We start from the raw sequence: 19,881 nt of genomic DNA, 5'->3' as shown, positions 1-19,881 counted from the left end.
CGAGAAAATACCGCAGTATAAACACACAGTGACTCGTTCCGCGATGAGCCGAGAACAAGACCGATGAGCAGCCATACTCGAGTCGCTCCACGCCGGAAAATCGCTGTCAGAGATCATAGCGTGGTTTGGATACAAAAAGCCCAAGTTTACGAAGTTTCTAAGAAATTTCGAGAAGCTGACAATCAGGAGGCGATAACTTCGAAGCGCGCAAATCACAGCAAGCGATCAGACTGGAAAAGAAGCCCCAATTTTGTCTGACAACCTGAAAAAGATAATCAAACGTGATCCTGGACGCAGCAGGGGTGACCTAGCGAAGAAAACAAACGTATCAAGGTCAACAATCAGTCGAGCAGTGCGCAATGATCTGCTGATGAAATCTTTTGTCCTAAGGCAACGTCAGTTGTTGACTGAGCAGAACAAAGCGGGCAGAAAAACCAAGTGCCAGGCTAAAAGCCTCCATTAAGAAGGTAATAACCAATATGGACAAGGAGGAGTTGAAGCGCGCGTGCAGTTCATTCAGATCCAGGCTCGAGCGAGTCGTGGCCGCTGATGGAGGATACATTGAATAATTTAATTAATCACATTATTTGCTGCACATATACTAAGTTTTGTACAAATAAATTTATTTTGTCCTTGTATTTTCATGATTTTTCTTATGGGTCACATTTTCCGGATTTACCTGCACAACCCTGTAGATATAGAAAAAGATGGAAAATTCCCCTTCCCTGAATGTGTTTGTCACTAAAAGCTGACGGTACATTATTTCGATCAACTCCGATTAACTTTAATCGACGGTTAGTCCATTGGAATTGGCCAATCGCATCTATCTTTAAGCGAAATGATAAATGCGATTGGTTAATTTCAGTGGCCTAATCGTCGATCAAAGTTAATTGGAGTTAGTCGAAGTGGCCCTTAGGTCATCAAATACAGAAAACCTACACACACAAATATCTACATGCAGAATCACATCACCATTCAGCACAAAAATAGTCAGCAATCAACTTGTACATAGAGCATTCACCATCTCTGACAAAGAACGTCTAGAGATAGAACTCAACCATCTAAAACAAATCTTACAGAAAAATTGGCATCATAAAAAAGATATAAATAAAATAATATCAACAAACATACATGTAAGGTGACGAATCTTATCACACAATCAGACAAAAGTATCCTTTTCATTCTTCCATATGTTAAAGGAATAACAAATGAGATAGGATATGAAAAGGGTAATAACAAAAATAACATCCGTTTTTATACGCCTTAAAAAGATAGGACAAATGGTAAGAAATCCCAAAGACCTAAGACCCACTCAGTTCCTCAGGAATAAATAAAATGCCTTGCTTTTATGGAAAAGTATACATTGAAGAGACCGGGAGAATAATCAATCTACGGATGAAAGAACATCAACGTGTGACGTCAGATTAAAACATGTCACAAGTTAACATTATCAGAATACAATATTGAGATAGGACACCAAATATCGTTTAATAAAACAACAATAGTCACTACTACATCATACTTTCCAAGAAAATACAGAGAGGCTATAGAAATACAAAAACATCCCAATAATCTAAACAGAGCGTATATAAAGGGAATCCCTTGGAAAAGCAACTCAGTATCAGACTACTTTTTACCCTGAAATAAAGTGAACTGTAATGTTTACGAAATGTTGACATTCTAATAATGGATTTAGACGCGGAGATAGCCCTAGCTGAAACGCATAGTCCTTGTATTACAAAAATATACACATAACAAGAATATGTATTGATATTCCTGAAGAATAAATAAATATTAGTATTGAATCACTTTAATTATAATATAGAAATTAGAATTAATAGTTCAACATTAATACAGACCGAAAAGACAATTTATCGTCTGGTCATGGTTTCAAAATTAATGCTTTAGCAAAGAAAAGAATTCATAAATTATTTTTATAAGAAATTGAAAATTATAATTGAATTAGGTTCATATAAATAAGTTAGTCATAATGAAACATTTATATTTTCAGGAAAGGGTACAAGCTAAAGATCCACCGTCCCATTACTTGGCGAAATTACGTACTTACCTGGATCCCACAGCATCACGAAGCCATCGAGTATGTTTTTTAAATATATTTTTTACATATTTATTTCCCCATTAACACTTACCATGTGCGAGCGAATTTTCATTTACACATATGTTAATATAATTATTTTTTCGAGCAAAAATTAATGTATTTTAAAGACATGCTCATTGCGTATGCATGGATGACAATTGACAACCCTGTATTACTTGTTATAAGTAAATGGTGCGAGATATTCTTCTTCTTATATCACGAATTCAGTTGTCCGATTCGATCGAGCACATTATTCCAGACGATTGACTCTCCCTGTTGGCCAAATCATCAATTTAAGAAATTTATTCCGGTTCTACGTTGTAAAGTCATAATACATGTATTGTATCCATGCATACTCTAAAGGTGTTTACTCTAAAGACGATATGGCCAATGTACGCTAGATTGTCAAATATTACGCACATACAGACGCATGACATGCATAATTATCCATGAATGTAGACCAATTTAATGAATGTGTGCAAAGTTGGCTTATGTTTGCCAAATTGTCTGAAGGTATCTTTAGACAAATTAATTTCTTTTTTTAAACTTCGTTTTTCTCCCAAAATTGAATCTATCTATATTATTCCTTTACTTCAATCCTCAAATTAGTTATTTTAACATAAAAACTTAAAATTTTTATACACGCAATGTAGTCTTCAACTTCGGAAACTTTTTCAATGATGTGAAAGACAAACCAATTAAATCTTCGCTGTTAATTCATGCGTAGTTTGAGAAGTATCCGCTTCCACTATAATTTTTAGTTCACTATCCACACTGAGAGAAAAAAAATAGTTGTGAAAAAGAACTTTTTTTCTGCAACATTGGCAAAGTACACATAGTGTACCGATTGGATTCAGTAATAAAAGGATTAGAATTATTATCTATTATTTCGTATACATATTTATCATTTTTATTTCGTAGTAAAACGTTATAAACGCACTTTATAAGTTATTGTGTCATTTTACGTCTTATTTCTAAGCATTATTTCTTGAGTCGTACATCCCACATTATGAGTAACCTTGTTCCACCCCTACAGGATATATCGCAAAAAATGCAAAGATTAAAAAAATTTTTTTAATATGAAAAATAAGTAATTTCAGATTCCCAATATTTTTTCATAATAATAATAAACAGTACAAAAATTTTGCTGATATGGTTCATATGTATTCTTAAACACATAGTAAATAGTTAAACACATAGTAACAAATTAAGTTTTTGTTAGATGCAATATATATATACACCGAATTTATCCTACTCTACAATGCGTGTATTATGACTGTTCAATGGTTGGAGAACCAGAATAAATTTCTCAAATTGACAGTCTGGTCAACAGGGAGAGTTAACCGTCTTGAATATAATGTACTTAATCGCGGATTGGACAAGTGAATTCACGATATAAGAGTATCTCGCACTATTTATTTATAAATAATACAAGGATTGTCATTTTTGTTAATTTGCAATGTATTTTATAGCAGCGTTGTGTGTGTATGTATGTGTGTGTGTGTGTGATAACTTGTGATTGTGTAATACTGAAGATGATCATATTAAAAGTTGAAAATTTTGTTTTATTACTTCGACATGTATGTTTTTATCATATGGATTACAGAATTATAAAGTTAGCAAACGTCATTCAGTTTGATTCGATTAACCCTTATTCAAAAGATATTATAAATTTCTTTATCTTTTTTAAAATGATAATTGGATCCATCCGCAAGAAGTTCACTATCAAACAGATACTAATGATTACACAGTCGTATCGTTTCCTTATGTTCTTCCAGAAAAGAAAAATGGTCGGAGAATCTACGTCGACTCAAGTATTACGTGACTTGGAAATATCCTTACGCACAAATCACATCGAGTAAGAACTGACTCTAATAATTATTTAACCATTATAATAATTTATTCAGCTTGAATAATTTTACTATCTTAATACACATTTTATTTCGACTATCTTATGAAAAATTTTTGAAGCATAATGTACTCTTAATAAACTATTTTTGATTCTCTCTAAATTTCTTGGAATAAAATCTCACTTCAAAAGAGTTAAAATACTGCCACTATTGAAAAAGAGTGAAAAATTTGTACTCTTTAATAAGAGTGCCAGATTTTCAATTTATTTATTTTATTCAAGAGTGCAAATTTTTCACTCTTTTTTAATAGTGGCAGTATTTTAACTCTTTTGGAATAAGATTTCACTCCAAAAAATTTAGAGAGTAATACAGTGTGGCCGCAAAACTTTTTCAAAGATCACGTGGGTTTGGTTTAGTTGTGTCAAGGACATAGACCTCTATCGTTTCCCCAAGGAATTTGGCAAAATTAAATCTTCATGAAGAATCTTAATTTGAAGAATTGACCAACAGAAATAAAAAATCATTGTAAGGAGAGATTTTTTTTATATATACATTGTGTATTTGTATGATTTGTTCATGAAGTTTTTCACCTTTGTCTGACTCTGTGACAAGCTGTTTTTCTTTTTGTTTAATTTGCTCCTGTCTCCTATCTACAATGTAAGGAGACTTCGTCACAGATTTCATTGAGAGGCGGCATAGAGTATACAAGGAAAAATTCCAAGTGCCTTGACACTGGATGACAACATAAGTCATCAGCCGATAGGGAACCGGCAGTGGCTCCAAAACCTCGCGGTAAGCGGCGTGATATCCGTCGCTGGGATGGGACAAAAAGGTCAGGAGCAGGAGCCGAAGCGCCTGCGCAAATACCGCGAGTGAGAGCCGCGCGAATATGAGTCATAGATTGCGGTTAAAGACTTTATCAAAGTTTACGAATAAGAGGCAAATTTTAGTTGAGGGATTATGTAATGCATGGATAATGTAATGGAGATTATTTTCAGAATTGATAGGCTCTGGCAAAGCGGAGTGTAGCGGAAGTATGTATGGTTCAGTCGGAGGGTAGTTAAAAATAATATATGGAAAGTCTTGGATAGGATATCCACATATACAAGAAGGATCGTTAATGATATTTTTGCGAGAGAGGCTGTGATTAAAGTGGTTACTTCTAAAACGATTTAGAGTAATAATAATGCGCGTGAGACGCATACGATAAAACCAAGATTTTTTGTTCTTGGAATAGATAGTCTTAAAATAAAATTCGCCTTTTTTTTATTAATGACGAGCGTTCAATGTATTTATCAAAGCTGTTTCTCAAATGAGATTTGAGACTAGAGTAAAGATCCGAGAAAGAGTAGGGAACCTTAAAATTAGATACCTTCGCGTATGGCACCTTTGGCTAATTAGTCTACGATTTTTTGCTGCCAAGGATACCGCTATGAGAGGGGATCCAAATAAAATTCAACTTGATTTTACTTTGCCTTGCCTTAAGGATGAGGGCTTTAATGTGCGAGGAATTAAATGATTATTGGTTTTATTATGATGACCGCTAAAGGCGTCCAGAACGCGTGCGTGCGTGCAGACGGGCGCGGTCGAGCGCACGTGCGTGTATGCGTACGTGCGTGCGTGTGTGAATTTGTGATATTGTCATATTTGCCCTCGGAATCTTAAAAGCTTCGCTATTTGTACCTTTTAAAATTCACAACTTTAAATTGACACCCAATTCTGATAAGATTTAACTTCGCCAACTTCCTTGGAAAAATAGTAGAGTTGTGTCTCCGTCACAACCACGTGACTTTTGACAAATTTTGAAAGTTGATATCGGGCACGCAGTGTAATTGCGATATTTATATTTTTCTTTCAAATACGTTGTCGAAGAATGATTTTAAAATAAGTGTAAATTTTTGGAGAGAATTTAAAATTCTCTCTTGGAATTTAAAATTATTGAGGTATTCGAAATTTTTTAATATCTATGAAGAGAAAGATTGCAACTGCATATATTCCATTTCATTTTGTACAATGTAATTACATGTTCCATTATATTAGTAAGGCATTGATCACATAAATAATTATACTAATAGTGTTCAGTGTTATACGTTTATTTGTTTGCGCGAATCGGCTTTTCGAACATCTGTATTTTGAACTGAGTATTGTTGTAGATGGGTGAGAGAATTCTTAGACGAAGAAAATCAAGGCTTGGATGCTTTGATAGATTATCTCAGCTTTAGGTTATTAATGATGCGACATGAGCAACGACTCTTGGAATCTTACACAAATTCTGAAGAAAAATTGCAAACTGGTAAGAAGTTGAAAATCAAAAAAGTAAAATCAGAGAATCTATCCTATACTTCACTAGATATATAATTGTAATAAATTAAATACGTACTAATTCATGAATTAGATACATACTAATCTCTTAGAATTGACAACATTATAACAAGAATTCCTTACAACATAATACCAATTGATTTTAGCAAAACTCGTTGTCGCGATTGGTATTGATGTCAAGTGTTATTGAGCAAACAGATAAGGTATGCCTCTCAAGTGCTAAAAAAATTTTTTTTAGTATAATGCAATAAGTGCAGTTAATAAGTAAGTTCAAGTAGACCGTTTGATTGTGAAGAACTTGGTGACGCAGCGGTAAAGCACTTGACTAATAACGTCGACGTTGCTGGTTCAAATCCCGAATTTTTTTTAGTAAAATATAATTATTACACAAAATAAAAAGGCATTAGCACCATATATAGAACAGGAGAAAGGACCCCGCAGTTTTCTTATGGGAAAGTATTTTCGGTCAAAATGGCTGAAAATTTAGTATGTGGTAGTTTATGGTGTCTTGATCAAAAGTCTCAATGGGCACGTGGTCCTAAAATCAACAGGTTCTGAGATATTGGAGCTCAAAGGTCGATATAGCCTCATATCGATTATTATGAAAAGTAATATGTTGTTACATTGCCTTTTAATATAAATATTTAATATAAAAGTATAAATATTTCATTGGTACATAAAAAACATGAAAAATGGTTTCATTGTCTAGAATATATGTTTATTAAATATTTTTATATACATAAATAGTAAACATGTATTATAAACATGTATTATACGTTTTATATAATATTATAGTCATTATTTGTAGATCGTCGAAAGCAACAATACATCGGACGCTCAATGCGACCAGAAACCGAATGAAAAACAAAAAGATTAATAGCCAAAACAAAACAGATCTTTAACGACCCTACATTAACAATTCTCGTTGGACATAGATACATGTATCCCTCGTACGTTGAACTTTTTAATGGATTCATCACACTCATAATGATCAACTAATTACTTTGAAAATGGCAGATTATAAAATTGACTTGTAACAAAACGCGGTCTTAGAAACATTATTTGTAAGATTTGTTACAGATAAATCAATTGCTTTAAAAAAAATAGTTAGTGAAATATTTGTCAGAAACAAATCAACTATCTTGAACAAAAAATGGAAAGGTACTTTCCTATAAGAAAACTGCGAGGTCCTTTCTCTTATTAATAAATTCGTGGATTTAAATAAAATTTTACGTTGTGTTATGAAATTGTTTGTAACAATGATGGTATAAGAACATGCACTATTAAACGCATCTTTATGTCAATCGTGTGACGTATATTTTTATAAGCAGGTAAAAATTTTGATCAAGCATTTGCAGAACTGTTTGTTTTTAATAGAACAAAAACGAGAAATAGCATTTCGTGAAAATTGCATTAAAATTCATTCAATCGTACATCATCAGTTGTCCGATTTTTGGAAATATGTTACGGTATGCATGGTTTGCGTCAAAACTGACAGATGAAAGAGGAGTATTCATGAATGTAAATGAAGTGTATTATTCTCTCGATGTTTTAAAACAATCATGTAACTGTAAAAACGCAGTTTTTATACGATGTACAAGATGTCATGCGAATGCTTGTTTTTATGACAAATATCATCCTGTATAATATGTACTCCATTTATTTTCAATGAATAAAATGTTTCACATTTATTTGTGTTGTATATAGCAATCACTTATTATTCAAATTTTCTGGGCAGAGAATACAAACGGAAAAATGCACCTTTATAATATACAATAAATAGACAAGATGTATTAATCTATGTGATTGAGATTTTGTGTAATAATTGTATTTTACTAAAAAAAAAAGTTTGGGATTTGAATCAGCAAGATCGAGAGATTACTAGAGCGCGTTACGCCACCGAGCTCTCCGATCAAGCGGTTTATTTGAACTTGCTTATTAGTCACATTTATTATACTCAAAACATTTTTTTAAACGCTTAAGAGGCGCACCTTATCTATTTACTCAGTATTACTTGACGTCAATACCAATTGCTATAACGAATTTTGTTGAAATCGATTGATATTATGTCGTAAGATTTCCTTATGAGGTTTCTAATAATACAATGTTTACGATAAATTATGCACAGTAGGTACATAATATAAAGATAATTTATGTTTTGATAAGTCAAACTCTACATTTATTTAGAAAAACAAATACCTGCTTTTTTCGTTTAATCACGTCCAATCAGATTGCTACAATAGTGTTATTAAAGATCACATTTACTATCCGTGGAAAATATTTTTGTGAATAAAAAAAATTTCCTCTTTCTCTCTTTTTAAATAATAGTCCATTTTTTAAATAGAAAGTCTAAGTAGTTTAAAACATTTACATAAAGATTATTGAATGAATATTATGTGTATAAGATAATTAGATACTAATGTTCTTATGACAAATTGGCTTATCGTAGATTTCAAAAATAATAAATCGGTGATAATATTAACACAGCGGGCACTGATACCTCACCATTAAACAACGGATGCTTGAGGCCGCCTCTTCACGAGCTTAAAGATAGTCCTGGGGTCAAAAGGAGATCTCGACATGTGGCACGCCTAAATATGGGTGAAGCAAAGGATGATATTCATGTTTGCATACTATGCATGCGTGCCATCATGAACAATAAGGTAAATGTTAATTCTCATGCAAGCAGCTGTTTAAAATCAATTCTAACATTCGAAGATCCAAAAAAATTGTAACTTAGTTTTATCATTTTGATATGTTTATGTCAATATGTAATTAGAAAAACAAGTTCCACAAATTATAAGCGTAAACTATTATAATTTTTGCATTACGAATTTATATATTTTTATTAAAATTAAGTAACATGTATTATTTTATGTAAATTAAAAGTAATATGTATTATCTTATATAAATACGAGTTTTAACTTGTACATATTGGATTTTTTATATTTATAATTAATTTATTTAAAAATTTGTGGACATTTTTTTACTCGTTGATAAAATAGATCTTTAGACTTTGTATGTCTGTGATTAATTTGTATCTTCTTGTTTTCTCTGACAAGGAGAAGGTTGAAACTGTCCCCCTACGATTTTGATGAATTTTTAATATGTTCCTCACACGAAAATAAGAGACACGTATTTTTTTATATGTGCCCTAAGTCACTTTTAAGGGATAAAACACTTCTTTGAAAAAGATCAATGTTTTTCTTTCGGATCAATTATATCATCGAAACTCGCCTACGTATAATAAAATTTATGAATATATTCACATTGATTTTTCACAGTATGGATTTAACATGGTTATTCAACACAGAGAAGCTATCAACTGTATTGCATTGAGCTTAATTCACAAAAGTCTGAGGTAGGTCATATATTGTCTATTATTATTTCGTATTGCTTAGAAATAATTTTAAATATATAACAACATCTGAATGCGTTGTGTGTAACAACTTATTTTATATTCAAATTACTGTAAGTTTTTGTCCAAGAACTGCATATCCTGAAAGGGTTATTGTCTGGATTATTGTATTTAAAAATCTTTATCTTTTTATAACAGGGTAAATTTTGACAAAGTACTCGTGTGCAAGTACAGCAGACTAAACTGAGTAAAAAAAATACCATTTTGCAATTTTTGAGACATTTTAAAGATCGCCGAATAAACACATATCCGCTCGATCTACCATCAAATGCAAGCGCGCGAGATATGACAGTACGGGAGTTGTTTTCTTTCGTCGTTCGTAATAATTTGGAAACCAGTGTACATTTTTTGCTTGTTATTTCAGCAAATTTGGTTTATCAATTTTGTCATCATTTTTATACTTAAGATTGCTAAAACGGAAGTCTGCCGTCAATCTTCCGACAGAAGCCGATGGGAGCTATTTTATTTTGTCAAGAAAAATAATGTATTTGTTTCATAGCAGCAAGGCTAATTTTTCGTTTCCTTACTATTTATGATATAAAAAGTGATAAAATGACAGTCTGTCATCGAACTGTCGGAACGATATCAGTCTACCACCCCCTTGAAACATGTAAAAAAAATACGATGCAGTTGTATCATTCAAATTTCATCAAAGTTGGAATTTGGTACAATAATAGTTTATTATATATGATATAAGAAAAATATTCTGCCAGTCTCATCAGAACAAGACTTTGGCAGACGCAATAAAAGTGTCGGTTGTTCAAATGTGGCACCGGCCACACGCCAAGGCGCCCAAATCAGCTAACCCGTTCGACAATCTTTACTATTATAATTAATTTCTCATAAATTATTGCGAAAATTGCAAAATGATACAGGACTTTTCGACTCAGTTTAATCTGTTCTACATGCATACGAGCGCTTTATCAAAACTTATTGGGCTCCCTATATATTACTTTGTTTACAATAAATGTATCGCTCTCTTTCAGGACGAAAGCTTTAGTATTGGAACTTCTCGCTGCAATCTGTCTAGTGAAGGGTGGCCATGAGATCATTTTGTCAGCGTTTGATAATTTCAAAGAGATGTGTTCCGAGAGGAGAAGATTTACGACGCTTATGGAATATTTTACTCAGTATGATAGTTTCCATATAGAGTTTATGGTCGCTTGCATGCAATTCGTCAATATTGTTGTGCATTCGGTAGAAGACATGAACTTCAGAGTACATCTACAGTATGAATTCACAAAGCTTGGATTAGACGAATATCTTGAGAAGCTTAGACACACAGAGAGCGAAGATTTACAGGTCAGTAAACTGAGAATGTGTATAATTTTATTAATATAATTAATATAATTAAATTATTAATGTAAAATTTTATAAACAATGCACTGATTGTAATAAATAAATGTTCTTACGTTTGTCTCTTTTAGTCAGTTATATAGGGAGCAAAAAAAATAAAGACGATAGATATCCCTAGCGGAAAAAAAATTTTTATTCTTGTTTTCACGATGTAATTTAATAACGATCAATGAATCAAGATATCCGTTATCATTAGATATACGAATACTTTAATAAGTTAATAGCAATCAATATTTGTATAATACGGAATAAATAAATACTTTCCAATTGTTGAGCGAAATATTATGCCTAATAATAATTTTAGTTTTATTAGTTTTACTTTTACGTTTTTATATAAATTATCTATATAACTTATACGTTATTTTGTGCTTTAGGTTCAAATCTCAGCTTACTTAGATAACGTATTTGATGTAGCTGCCTTGATGGAGGATAGTGAGACAAAGACTGCAGCATTGGAAAAAGTAGCGGAATTAGAAGATGAACTTGGTCATGTAAGTAATATAAACTTTCACTTTTTTTATATAAAGCCAGTAGGAAAGAAAAAATGGGCTAAACGCATAATCCATAAAATCCAATTTACAGAAACAACTTTACACAAAAAATGTATTAGAACTTGTTTAACTATTGTTTTTGATACATACTTATATTATTATACTAATATATATATTTAATTAATATTTTTTTTTATTAGAGTACAATAGTTACACAGTGATTTTTTAACATTTCAATTTTAATTTCCCACTCACGATTTAAGTATTCAACTAAATACGAAGCTATTCGATGATTTTTATTCATGACGTTATTATTACGATGTTTCCGATTCGATATCGCTTTGCAATTTTTTAAATTGACATTTCTAATGCTTTACTGTAAAGCGAAATCGTTATTCGTTAACCTATCAGTATTACACTGAGGAAGACCCAAACTGAGGATCAAAATGTCTGTAATTTCTATCAATATAATTTCTACACATGTACATCCTGTATTGGTTCCTATAGGCTTTTTATTCTAATTATTTGATTTATTTCTTTGAACCTTTATTCTTTAATGTATGATTATATTATAATTGATATTATATATATATATATATATATATATATAATTGCGTTTGACGCAGGCACATGATCGTATGGCAGAATTAGAAAGAGAATCATTAGCGAAATTGGCGGAATTGGAGACGGAGTTAGGTGCGATCAAAATGGATTATGCCGAGGCCTTAGAAACTCGTAGATCAGTGGAGGAAGAACTCACAGCCTTGAAGAGGCAGAGGCAGGATTCTGCTCGAAGACAGAGTGTCCTAGAGAATAAAATTATCGAGTTGGAAACTCTCACGGGAACACTTACGAAAGGCTCGTCAGGTATCTTAGATCAAAGTATTTATATAACTAATAGACACAAACATAAAGCGAAATCTCGTGCAAATGTCTATTGATCTTTCAGCCGCTAGTCTACGAAATGGCACCGCAACAAGTCCTCTAAATAATTCGGATAATATTACATCAGAGATGTTCACCTCGACACCGTCACCGACGTCGCATGAAGCGCTTCCAGCGGCTCCTGCACCACCACCTCCACCTCCTCCACCATGTCCGCCGCCGCCTCCTATGGCACCTCTTTCTCTGGGAGATCATAAGTTACCACCGACTGTCCCGATACCTCCACCACCTGCCGGCATGATGCAAGCACCCAATGGAGCAATGACTATCAAACGAAAAGTATATATTTCATTTATTCTGCATTTCTATATTGCATTAACACTTGAATAATCAACGTTGAATATATTAATATATTTTTTTTTAGTAAAACATGCATTTGGTTGTTTATTGGTCATTATGCTCTTTCTTTATTGCAAGAAATTATATTGTTTCGTTGTTTTTTTCTCAGATTGTTGCTTTGACTTAACATAAAATTACATTCTCTCAGGTCCAAACAAAGTACAAGCTTCCGACACTTAATTGGATTGCTCTTAAACCTAATCAAGTACGGGGTACTATCTTCAATGAGCTGGATGACGATCGTTTGCATAATCAAATCGACTTTTCTGATTTTGAAGAACGATTTAAGATCGGCATGAGTGGACACGTAGCCAACGGTAACAGTGAAATTGATGGACTTCAAAACTTTCCGAGTAAACGATTCAAGAAATCCGAAAACGTATCACTTTTGGAGCACACAAGATTACGAAATATTGGTAAATAAATCTCATCTATCATGAGATAATATGTGATATGTGGAAATAAATTTTTTACTTATTTCTCTCTCTTCTTCCAACTTTAGCTATATCGCGCCGAAAAATGGAAATGCCAATCGAGAAAGTAATAATGGCGGTAAATGCTCTCGATTTAAAAATTCTTTCGCTTGAAAATGTAGAATTATTGCAACGTATGGTGCCTACGGATCAAGAAGTATGCTTATTCTGTATTTGATATTATCATTATTAAAATATCTCACTTTACACAACATCAATAAAATAATATAAATTAATTTCAGATCAAGGCTTACCGCGAATATATTATAGAAAAGAAGAATGTCAATTTGTTGACTGAAGAAGATAAATTTTTGATGCAACTCGGTAAAGTCGAAAGAATATCTACCAAATTGTCAATTATGAATTACATAGGAAACTTTTTCGACAATTTACATCTCATTACGCCACAAATACATGCTGTGATATCTGCATCCAGTTCGGTTAAGAGTTCAAAGAAGTTAAGATCAGTATTAGAAATTATTCTTGCCTTTGGTAACTACCTAAATAGTAGCAAACGGGGCCCTGCGTATGGCTTCAAATTACAAAGCTTAGATACATTATTAGATACGAAATCGACTGATAAAAGGATGTGCCTTTTGCATTATATCGTTGCCACGATACGCGTTAAGTTTCCAGAACTTATTAATTTTGAATCAGAGTTAATGTACATCGACAAAGCTGCGACAGGTATGTGTATTTTTTGACTAATTATAATATAGAAATCTTCGTATTTAATTACAAATTATACAAAAATAAGTTAATGAAATAGTGTTTGGTATATAATTCGACTTACATTCTGTTTTTATTTAAAATGCTTCATTAATTTTATTTCTATTGCATAACTATATATATATATATAATATATTTATATAACAATTTCAGTTTCACTAGAGAATATAACGACTGATGTTCACGAGCTGGAGAAAGGAATGGATCTTGTACGAAAAGAGTTTGAATTACGCGGCAAAGAAAAACACAATACGGTATTGCGCGATTTTTTGAATAATTCTGAGGAGAAATTACGTCGTTTAAAACTTGACGCACGTACCGCCGGCGAAGCATTCCGAGAATGTGTTGAATTTTTTGGAGAAAGTCCGAGACAGGCTGATGCCAACACCTTTTTCTCTCTTCTTGTCAGATTCGCAAGAGCATTTAAGGTATATTAGTAATTACATTTTAATAGATAAAAATTTTTAATGTATATACTATAGTTTTTTTAGAAGCGCAATAGCATATAATGAATACACAACAAGCGAAGCTGGATCTTAGATGCTTTTTAAATAATTCCAGATGAATTTATATACCACATTTGTAGTCTCTTGCGCACTGAATTGATTTTCCGGGCTTAGAAACGCAACTGAACAACTACAGTAATATTACAAATTAAGTTGACAAGCAATTTAATAATTTCATATCCAATTGGCATCATTTTAAGGAAATCTTAATGTACCGAAAATCTGTAAATAAATTTATTGCGAAAAATATTATCTCGAAAAACTAATTCAGCGCGCAATTTAAGAGATTACAAATATAGTATATAGAGTCATATGGAATTATTTAAAAACCACCTAAGATTCAGCTTCGTTATAAGCATTATTTCTTACTTGTTGTGTATTCACGTTATACGATCTTAATAAATTATTTATTACTGTATAAATTAAATAATAAAATATATATACAGGCAGCGGATCAAGAAAATGAACAGCGTCGTAGATTAGAGGCTGCTGCAGCAGAAGCTTTAAACACTTCCGAAGAAGTTATAAAACGTAACAAATTAAATCAAAAGAAACAACAGGTATGTCGTGTATCTTTAATGTTTTACTTTTGTATATTTACCGTGTTAACTCCTACCTAGGTTTATGAATGAAATCAAAGCACTTAAATCTTTTTTACTTAAATTATTAGTATCTAGCATGTGTAAATTGTTAATACCTAGCATGTGTTCTAATGTATCAATTTAAAAATCTTTTATTTTAATATACGTATCTTTTATGATTTGTAAACACGTATTATTATTATAATTGTAAAAATTACGTATTGTTCTTCCTTTTTATAAAGAGCATTTTAAAACGTCAAATATATTAATCATTTTATTATACATTTGTATTTCCCCTTGACACTATAATGTTCTGAGACAAATTATATTATTCCATGCGCGTGAAAATAATTTATAATGTTCCGAGACAAATTATATTATTCCATGCGCGTAAATAAAATTAATAAGGAGACACAACTGAGTCCCTTCGATCTTAATAAGCTTTCTTGACATTTTTGTTACTATATATTTTTACTGTTGTATATTTGCTAATCTCTATTTTTATTTAAAAGATTCAAAATATTTCTATATTTTTTACTATTATTTGGGGATAATTTTCCTTCTATTATAAATATAAAATCTATTTATTAATATGACTTACTTTATTGTATAATTACAATTTTCATTGATTATCACACACACCACACACACACACACACACACACACACACACACAACACAACACATAGTTGCTTATTTAAAAAATTCATTTTGTGTTCACATATTTTTTTTTAAAACAACTGTGTTGTTTGTACATCAATTGATTCATCTCATTCTGTTCTGTTAATAAAAGAATTAAGATATGATTATTAAAAGGTTAATAGTTTATAAGATATATATATATTTAACATTTCACGTCAAAATGTACCAGTGTAAAGTATAGAATCTCGTAAATTATTGATTTTTTATAGCTTTATCTTAATAGTTTTATATACAGAATATTCAGAGGAATCATGTTATGTTAAAAAAATCATTTCATTAAAAAAAATGGCTGTAACACACTCTCTCTCTCTCTCTTCTATATGATTTTGAAAAATTGAATTTTTTTCGAAAATTAATTTTACTAATATTTGTGTTCCTTCAGACTGTACAACTTTCATTTGAAATATTTTTTCCATGTCTTATTTTCCGAAATATTCCATAACGTTTGAAATAAAACGCCCTGTACATACATATACATACATATATGTTATTATTTATATTTTTCTGAGCTTCTCTTCTACAACATCAATGGTGTAAATGCATTTAAAATTAACATTCATCACATAACGTTATAATTACAGACTATAGAAATAAATAAATCATACCTTGATACTCACATTTAGACGGTGATTTAAAATAGTTGTCTACTATGATTTTTTGAAAAAACTTAAGACTCAAAGAAAGATAATGAAAAATATAAATGGTTCTACAAGTATTTTTATAAAGATGTATATATGTAGAGAGTATATCCTCTTAATTTGATAAAATGCTCATGTATCTATAGTATGTATAAAACGGACTAAATTGAGATGAAAAGTCTTGTACCATTTTGCAATTTTCATAACAGTTAATGAAAAATTAATTACTAAAAATATCATTTTTTTATATCAAGTTTTAATTCATAAACTTCATTAAAAATAGTATAGTTATAAATATTTTCATATACATATGTATGTGTATGAAAGAGCGAAGCGAGTAAATGAATAAGCGGTTATTTAAAAAATAAATAAAAAAGATATTTTTTTGCATGTGTAATGTAGCATGGCGTTTTACAGGGATTTGAACGATTATGTTGATCCTGATTATTTTACGCGTGCCTTTTTTTTTATAGTTATTCCATTTCTTAAACACATAGATTTTATAAACATCTGTTTTTTTTTATTTGTTACATATTTATTTGGATTTAAAGTCACCGAAATTTTGCTGTAACTCGAACAAGAGTCTGTTACACCGCCATCTTAATGAACTGGAGTTCAGAACATAACAATGTAGAAACATAACATGTAAGTCCTTACTCACTTCCTTCTATTAACATATGATTTTTAATATCTACATACATATCACATTACCAAGGTATTTATCGTTTGCAAAAATCTGAAATTTTCTTTTTTATCCTTGAAATATTGAGGAATTTTCATTGAATTTTATCGGTATTTACGACAATTTTTGAAAATAAAAACAAAATAGTTTGTTTTTATTTGCGTTCCTTACACTCTAATTTATTTCAAAGTTGCTTTAAAAAATTCTCTAATCTTACTTGAAACTTTGAATAAAAATATTTGGAAAAAAAATTTGAGAATTCTAGGGAATTTTTTTTACAAAATTTCAGTAAATACCTTGATTACATGAAACGTACAAAAAATTTGTTTATCAAACTTTCTCATTAATAAAATACATCATAGTTTTCAGATTTTGTATTTTATTTTATTAGATACATATAAATTTAAATATTACGAATGATCATTGTTGATATTATCTACATTAAAATAACAATGTGATTACTTTAAAGTTTTATTTGGCGGTTATTCTAATTTCTTATTTTTATTTTTAAATATAATGAATTTCTTATATAAAATTAGCTGTTTTTAGCATTAATGTATAACTTGTGCATAATATTATAGCTATAAAAGCAAATTTTATATAATTTTATAAATTTATTATTTAAAAATTATAAAGACACATTATAATAATCCAAATAAAAGTAACTACCTGTATTATTACTTTTATTGTGAACAATATTTACAATGATTATCGTTACTATCTAAAAGAAAAGTTTGTGTTAAGTATATAAATAATTAAACGCTCGCTCCTACTCATACACATACAATTCATATATAGGATTTGACTATTTAATCTATCATTTTGAATTGACAATTTCGTATAATAGAATATATACGTAAAATATATACACTTGAACTCTTTATAGCTAAATTCAATTTACAATTACATTTACTACTGTATTATGTTTTTAAGTATGTATTTTGCCTTTTTTTACTGCAGATTATATAGAAAGTTTAAAATTCAAATAGTCATTATTAATACGATAAAATAAGTCATTATTAATTCGATAAAAAGTAATTTGATGAAAATGAATTAATAGCAAAATATACCATTTATTTTAATTTATCAAAATCCTGATATGTTATGCAAGTTCTAACAACGGCGTATTCGCCGTGAAAAAATCTTCGAAATATGCATTACGGCACTTCTAAGAGAAAAAAATAATTTTATGTTGAACTGTGTAATATGAAATATATAATATATACCTATTATTTATAAATTAAATATAAACTTATATATATATTATATATGTATATATAGTATTAATATGTACATACAGTAATATAAACATGACACACCAAGATAATATTAAAAATCGTCTTTATTTTTTTAAATAAAGCTGTGTATATACGTTTCATAAACTCATATTCTTTATATCACATGTGTTAGTTATTAATAACAATTAAAGTACGCATTTGCATGTTTTAACTCGTATTGATGTTGCCTGAGAGAATTCTTCTATCATCGCTTTACTTTCATTGCTATAAAGTTTCATATATCGTATAAGTGAGTAACGCATACAAATCAAGATTGTATTAAATTTTTCTTAATAAATATAGAATATACAGAGAATTTCCAGATTAAATCGCTAAATATAAAATATGAACTTAGGGCTTAAAAAAAAATTTCCTGTAAGTTTACTGACAAACGCTTCGTTTAAGAGATATTGACTTTTTAAGTTACAGTTATAGGACTGATTAACTCTCGGAAGGCAAATGGTTTTCGACGGAATTGGTTTTGTTCTGAAGCAAAAAATGTATGAAGTGCTCGTTAAAATGACCTTCAATCATTGAAAGAGAGAATAATGTAAGTGGCGAAGAAATTACAGACGTACAACATATCAGTCAGCCATTTAGTGTCTCATCAATAGATGCAATGCTTAGAGCTAGAGGTCATCATTTTAAACAAAACATTTAATAATTAAATTTTGATTATTGTAAAGTAATAAAGGGATGAACCTAGGTTACTTATTATTCATTCCTTATAGTTTAATTTTATAATTTAAGAAGTTAATGTCTCTTAAACGAAGCGTTTGCGAGCAACTTCTAGAAGAAAATTTTGTTTGCGTTGAGATCTCAAATTCACACTTCAAGTTTGGCGGTTTAAACCGGAAACACCCTGTATAACTTTAATATTAAACAATATATGTATGTGTTGAAAAATAGGACCGATAAGATTTTATTAAAACCTTGTGTAGCAATAACACTGGAGGACGTGGTTTTTGTTGTTTGAATAAAAGATATCATTTCCGATGTATTTTCGCGTACTAAACACAAATCCAGTAATGAAATTGCTCTATCACGTCAGGTTTGTGAGAAAAGTGAAGTTAAAGGTGTCAAAATTGACGTTTTTTGACATATTTGTGATTTTTTTGCTAGCGAAGTAAATTTTTTTTCTACTTTCGTTCACGCCATCTTAAAGTGCCAACTTTTATCTTTAAAATATATTTTTTTTAACGCCGTACGTTTTATTTTCACCGAGATAATTTCTGCGTAGTCACGCAAAGAAAAACGTTCTGTGCTATTTTTGTGATAAAAATTTTTTGCAATGACAAATTTTTCCGTTATATTGAATCCTCCATTTTGAATTTCGAAAATTTGACTTCAGATTCGGATTTAGTGACCTTAAAAATCTTGCTACTAAAATCATCACACAGTTCTTAAAAGTTTTTCTTCAAAAACATTTTTGGCACAGAACGTTTTTCTTTGCGTGATTACGCAGAAATTATCT

At 30.5% G+C, this 19,881-nt stretch overlaps 1 protein-coding gene across 2 annotated transcripts in view; it reads left to right on the top strand.

The window, feature by feature from the left end:
• The window catches only part of Frl (formin-like protein), a 32,986-nt gene that overhangs the window by 8,471 nt on the left and 4,634 nt on the right, over positions 1 to 19,881 (top strand). The window contains exons 3-17 of one of the 2 annotated variants that reach the window (XM_018453108.1): positions 2,012 to 2,098; positions 3,877 to 3,956; positions 6,102 to 6,241; positions 8,758 to 8,933; positions 9,555 to 9,631; positions 10,675 to 10,990; positions 11,419 to 11,535; positions 12,162 to 12,402; positions 12,485 to 12,759; positions 12,968 to 13,235; positions 13,322 to 13,449; positions 13,535 to 13,979; positions 14,175 to 14,449; positions 14,974 to 15,087; positions 17,000 to 17,093. In XM_018453108.1, the coding sequence (XP_018308610.1) occupies positions 2,012 to 2,098; positions 3,877 to 3,956; positions 6,102 to 6,241; positions 8,758 to 8,933; positions 9,555 to 9,631; positions 10,675 to 10,990; positions 11,419 to 11,535; positions 12,162 to 12,402; positions 12,485 to 12,759; positions 12,968 to 13,235; positions 13,322 to 13,449; positions 13,535 to 13,979; positions 14,175 to 14,449; positions 14,974 to 15,087; positions 17,000 to 17,074 (2,814 nt within the window). In that variant the 3' untranslated portion in view covers positions 17,075 to 17,093. The remainder of the gene's footprint in view (positions 1 to 2,011; positions 2,099 to 3,876; positions 3,957 to 6,101; positions 6,242 to 8,757; positions 8,934 to 9,554; positions 9,632 to 10,674; positions 10,991 to 11,418; positions 11,536 to 12,161; positions 12,403 to 12,484; positions 12,760 to 12,967; positions 13,236 to 13,321; positions 13,450 to 13,534; positions 13,980 to 14,174; positions 14,450 to 14,973; positions 15,088 to 16,999; positions 17,094 to 19,881) is intronic. The other variant, XM_018453107.1, reaches the window with a different exon arrangement.

This window comes from Mycetomoellerius zeteki, unplaced genomic scaffold, assembly GCF_001594055.1.
Source record: "Mycetomoellerius zeteki isolate Tzet28-1 unplaced genomic scaffold, Tzet1.0 scaffold364, whole genome shotgun sequence".
In the NCBI taxonomy this organism is placed as follows: domain Eukaryota; kingdom Metazoa; phylum Arthropoda; class Insecta; order Hymenoptera; family Formicidae; genus Mycetomoellerius; species Mycetomoellerius zeteki.
The sequence above is the reverse complement of the archived record's forward strand: the minus strand, read 5'-3'. Positions and strand labels throughout refer to the sequence as shown.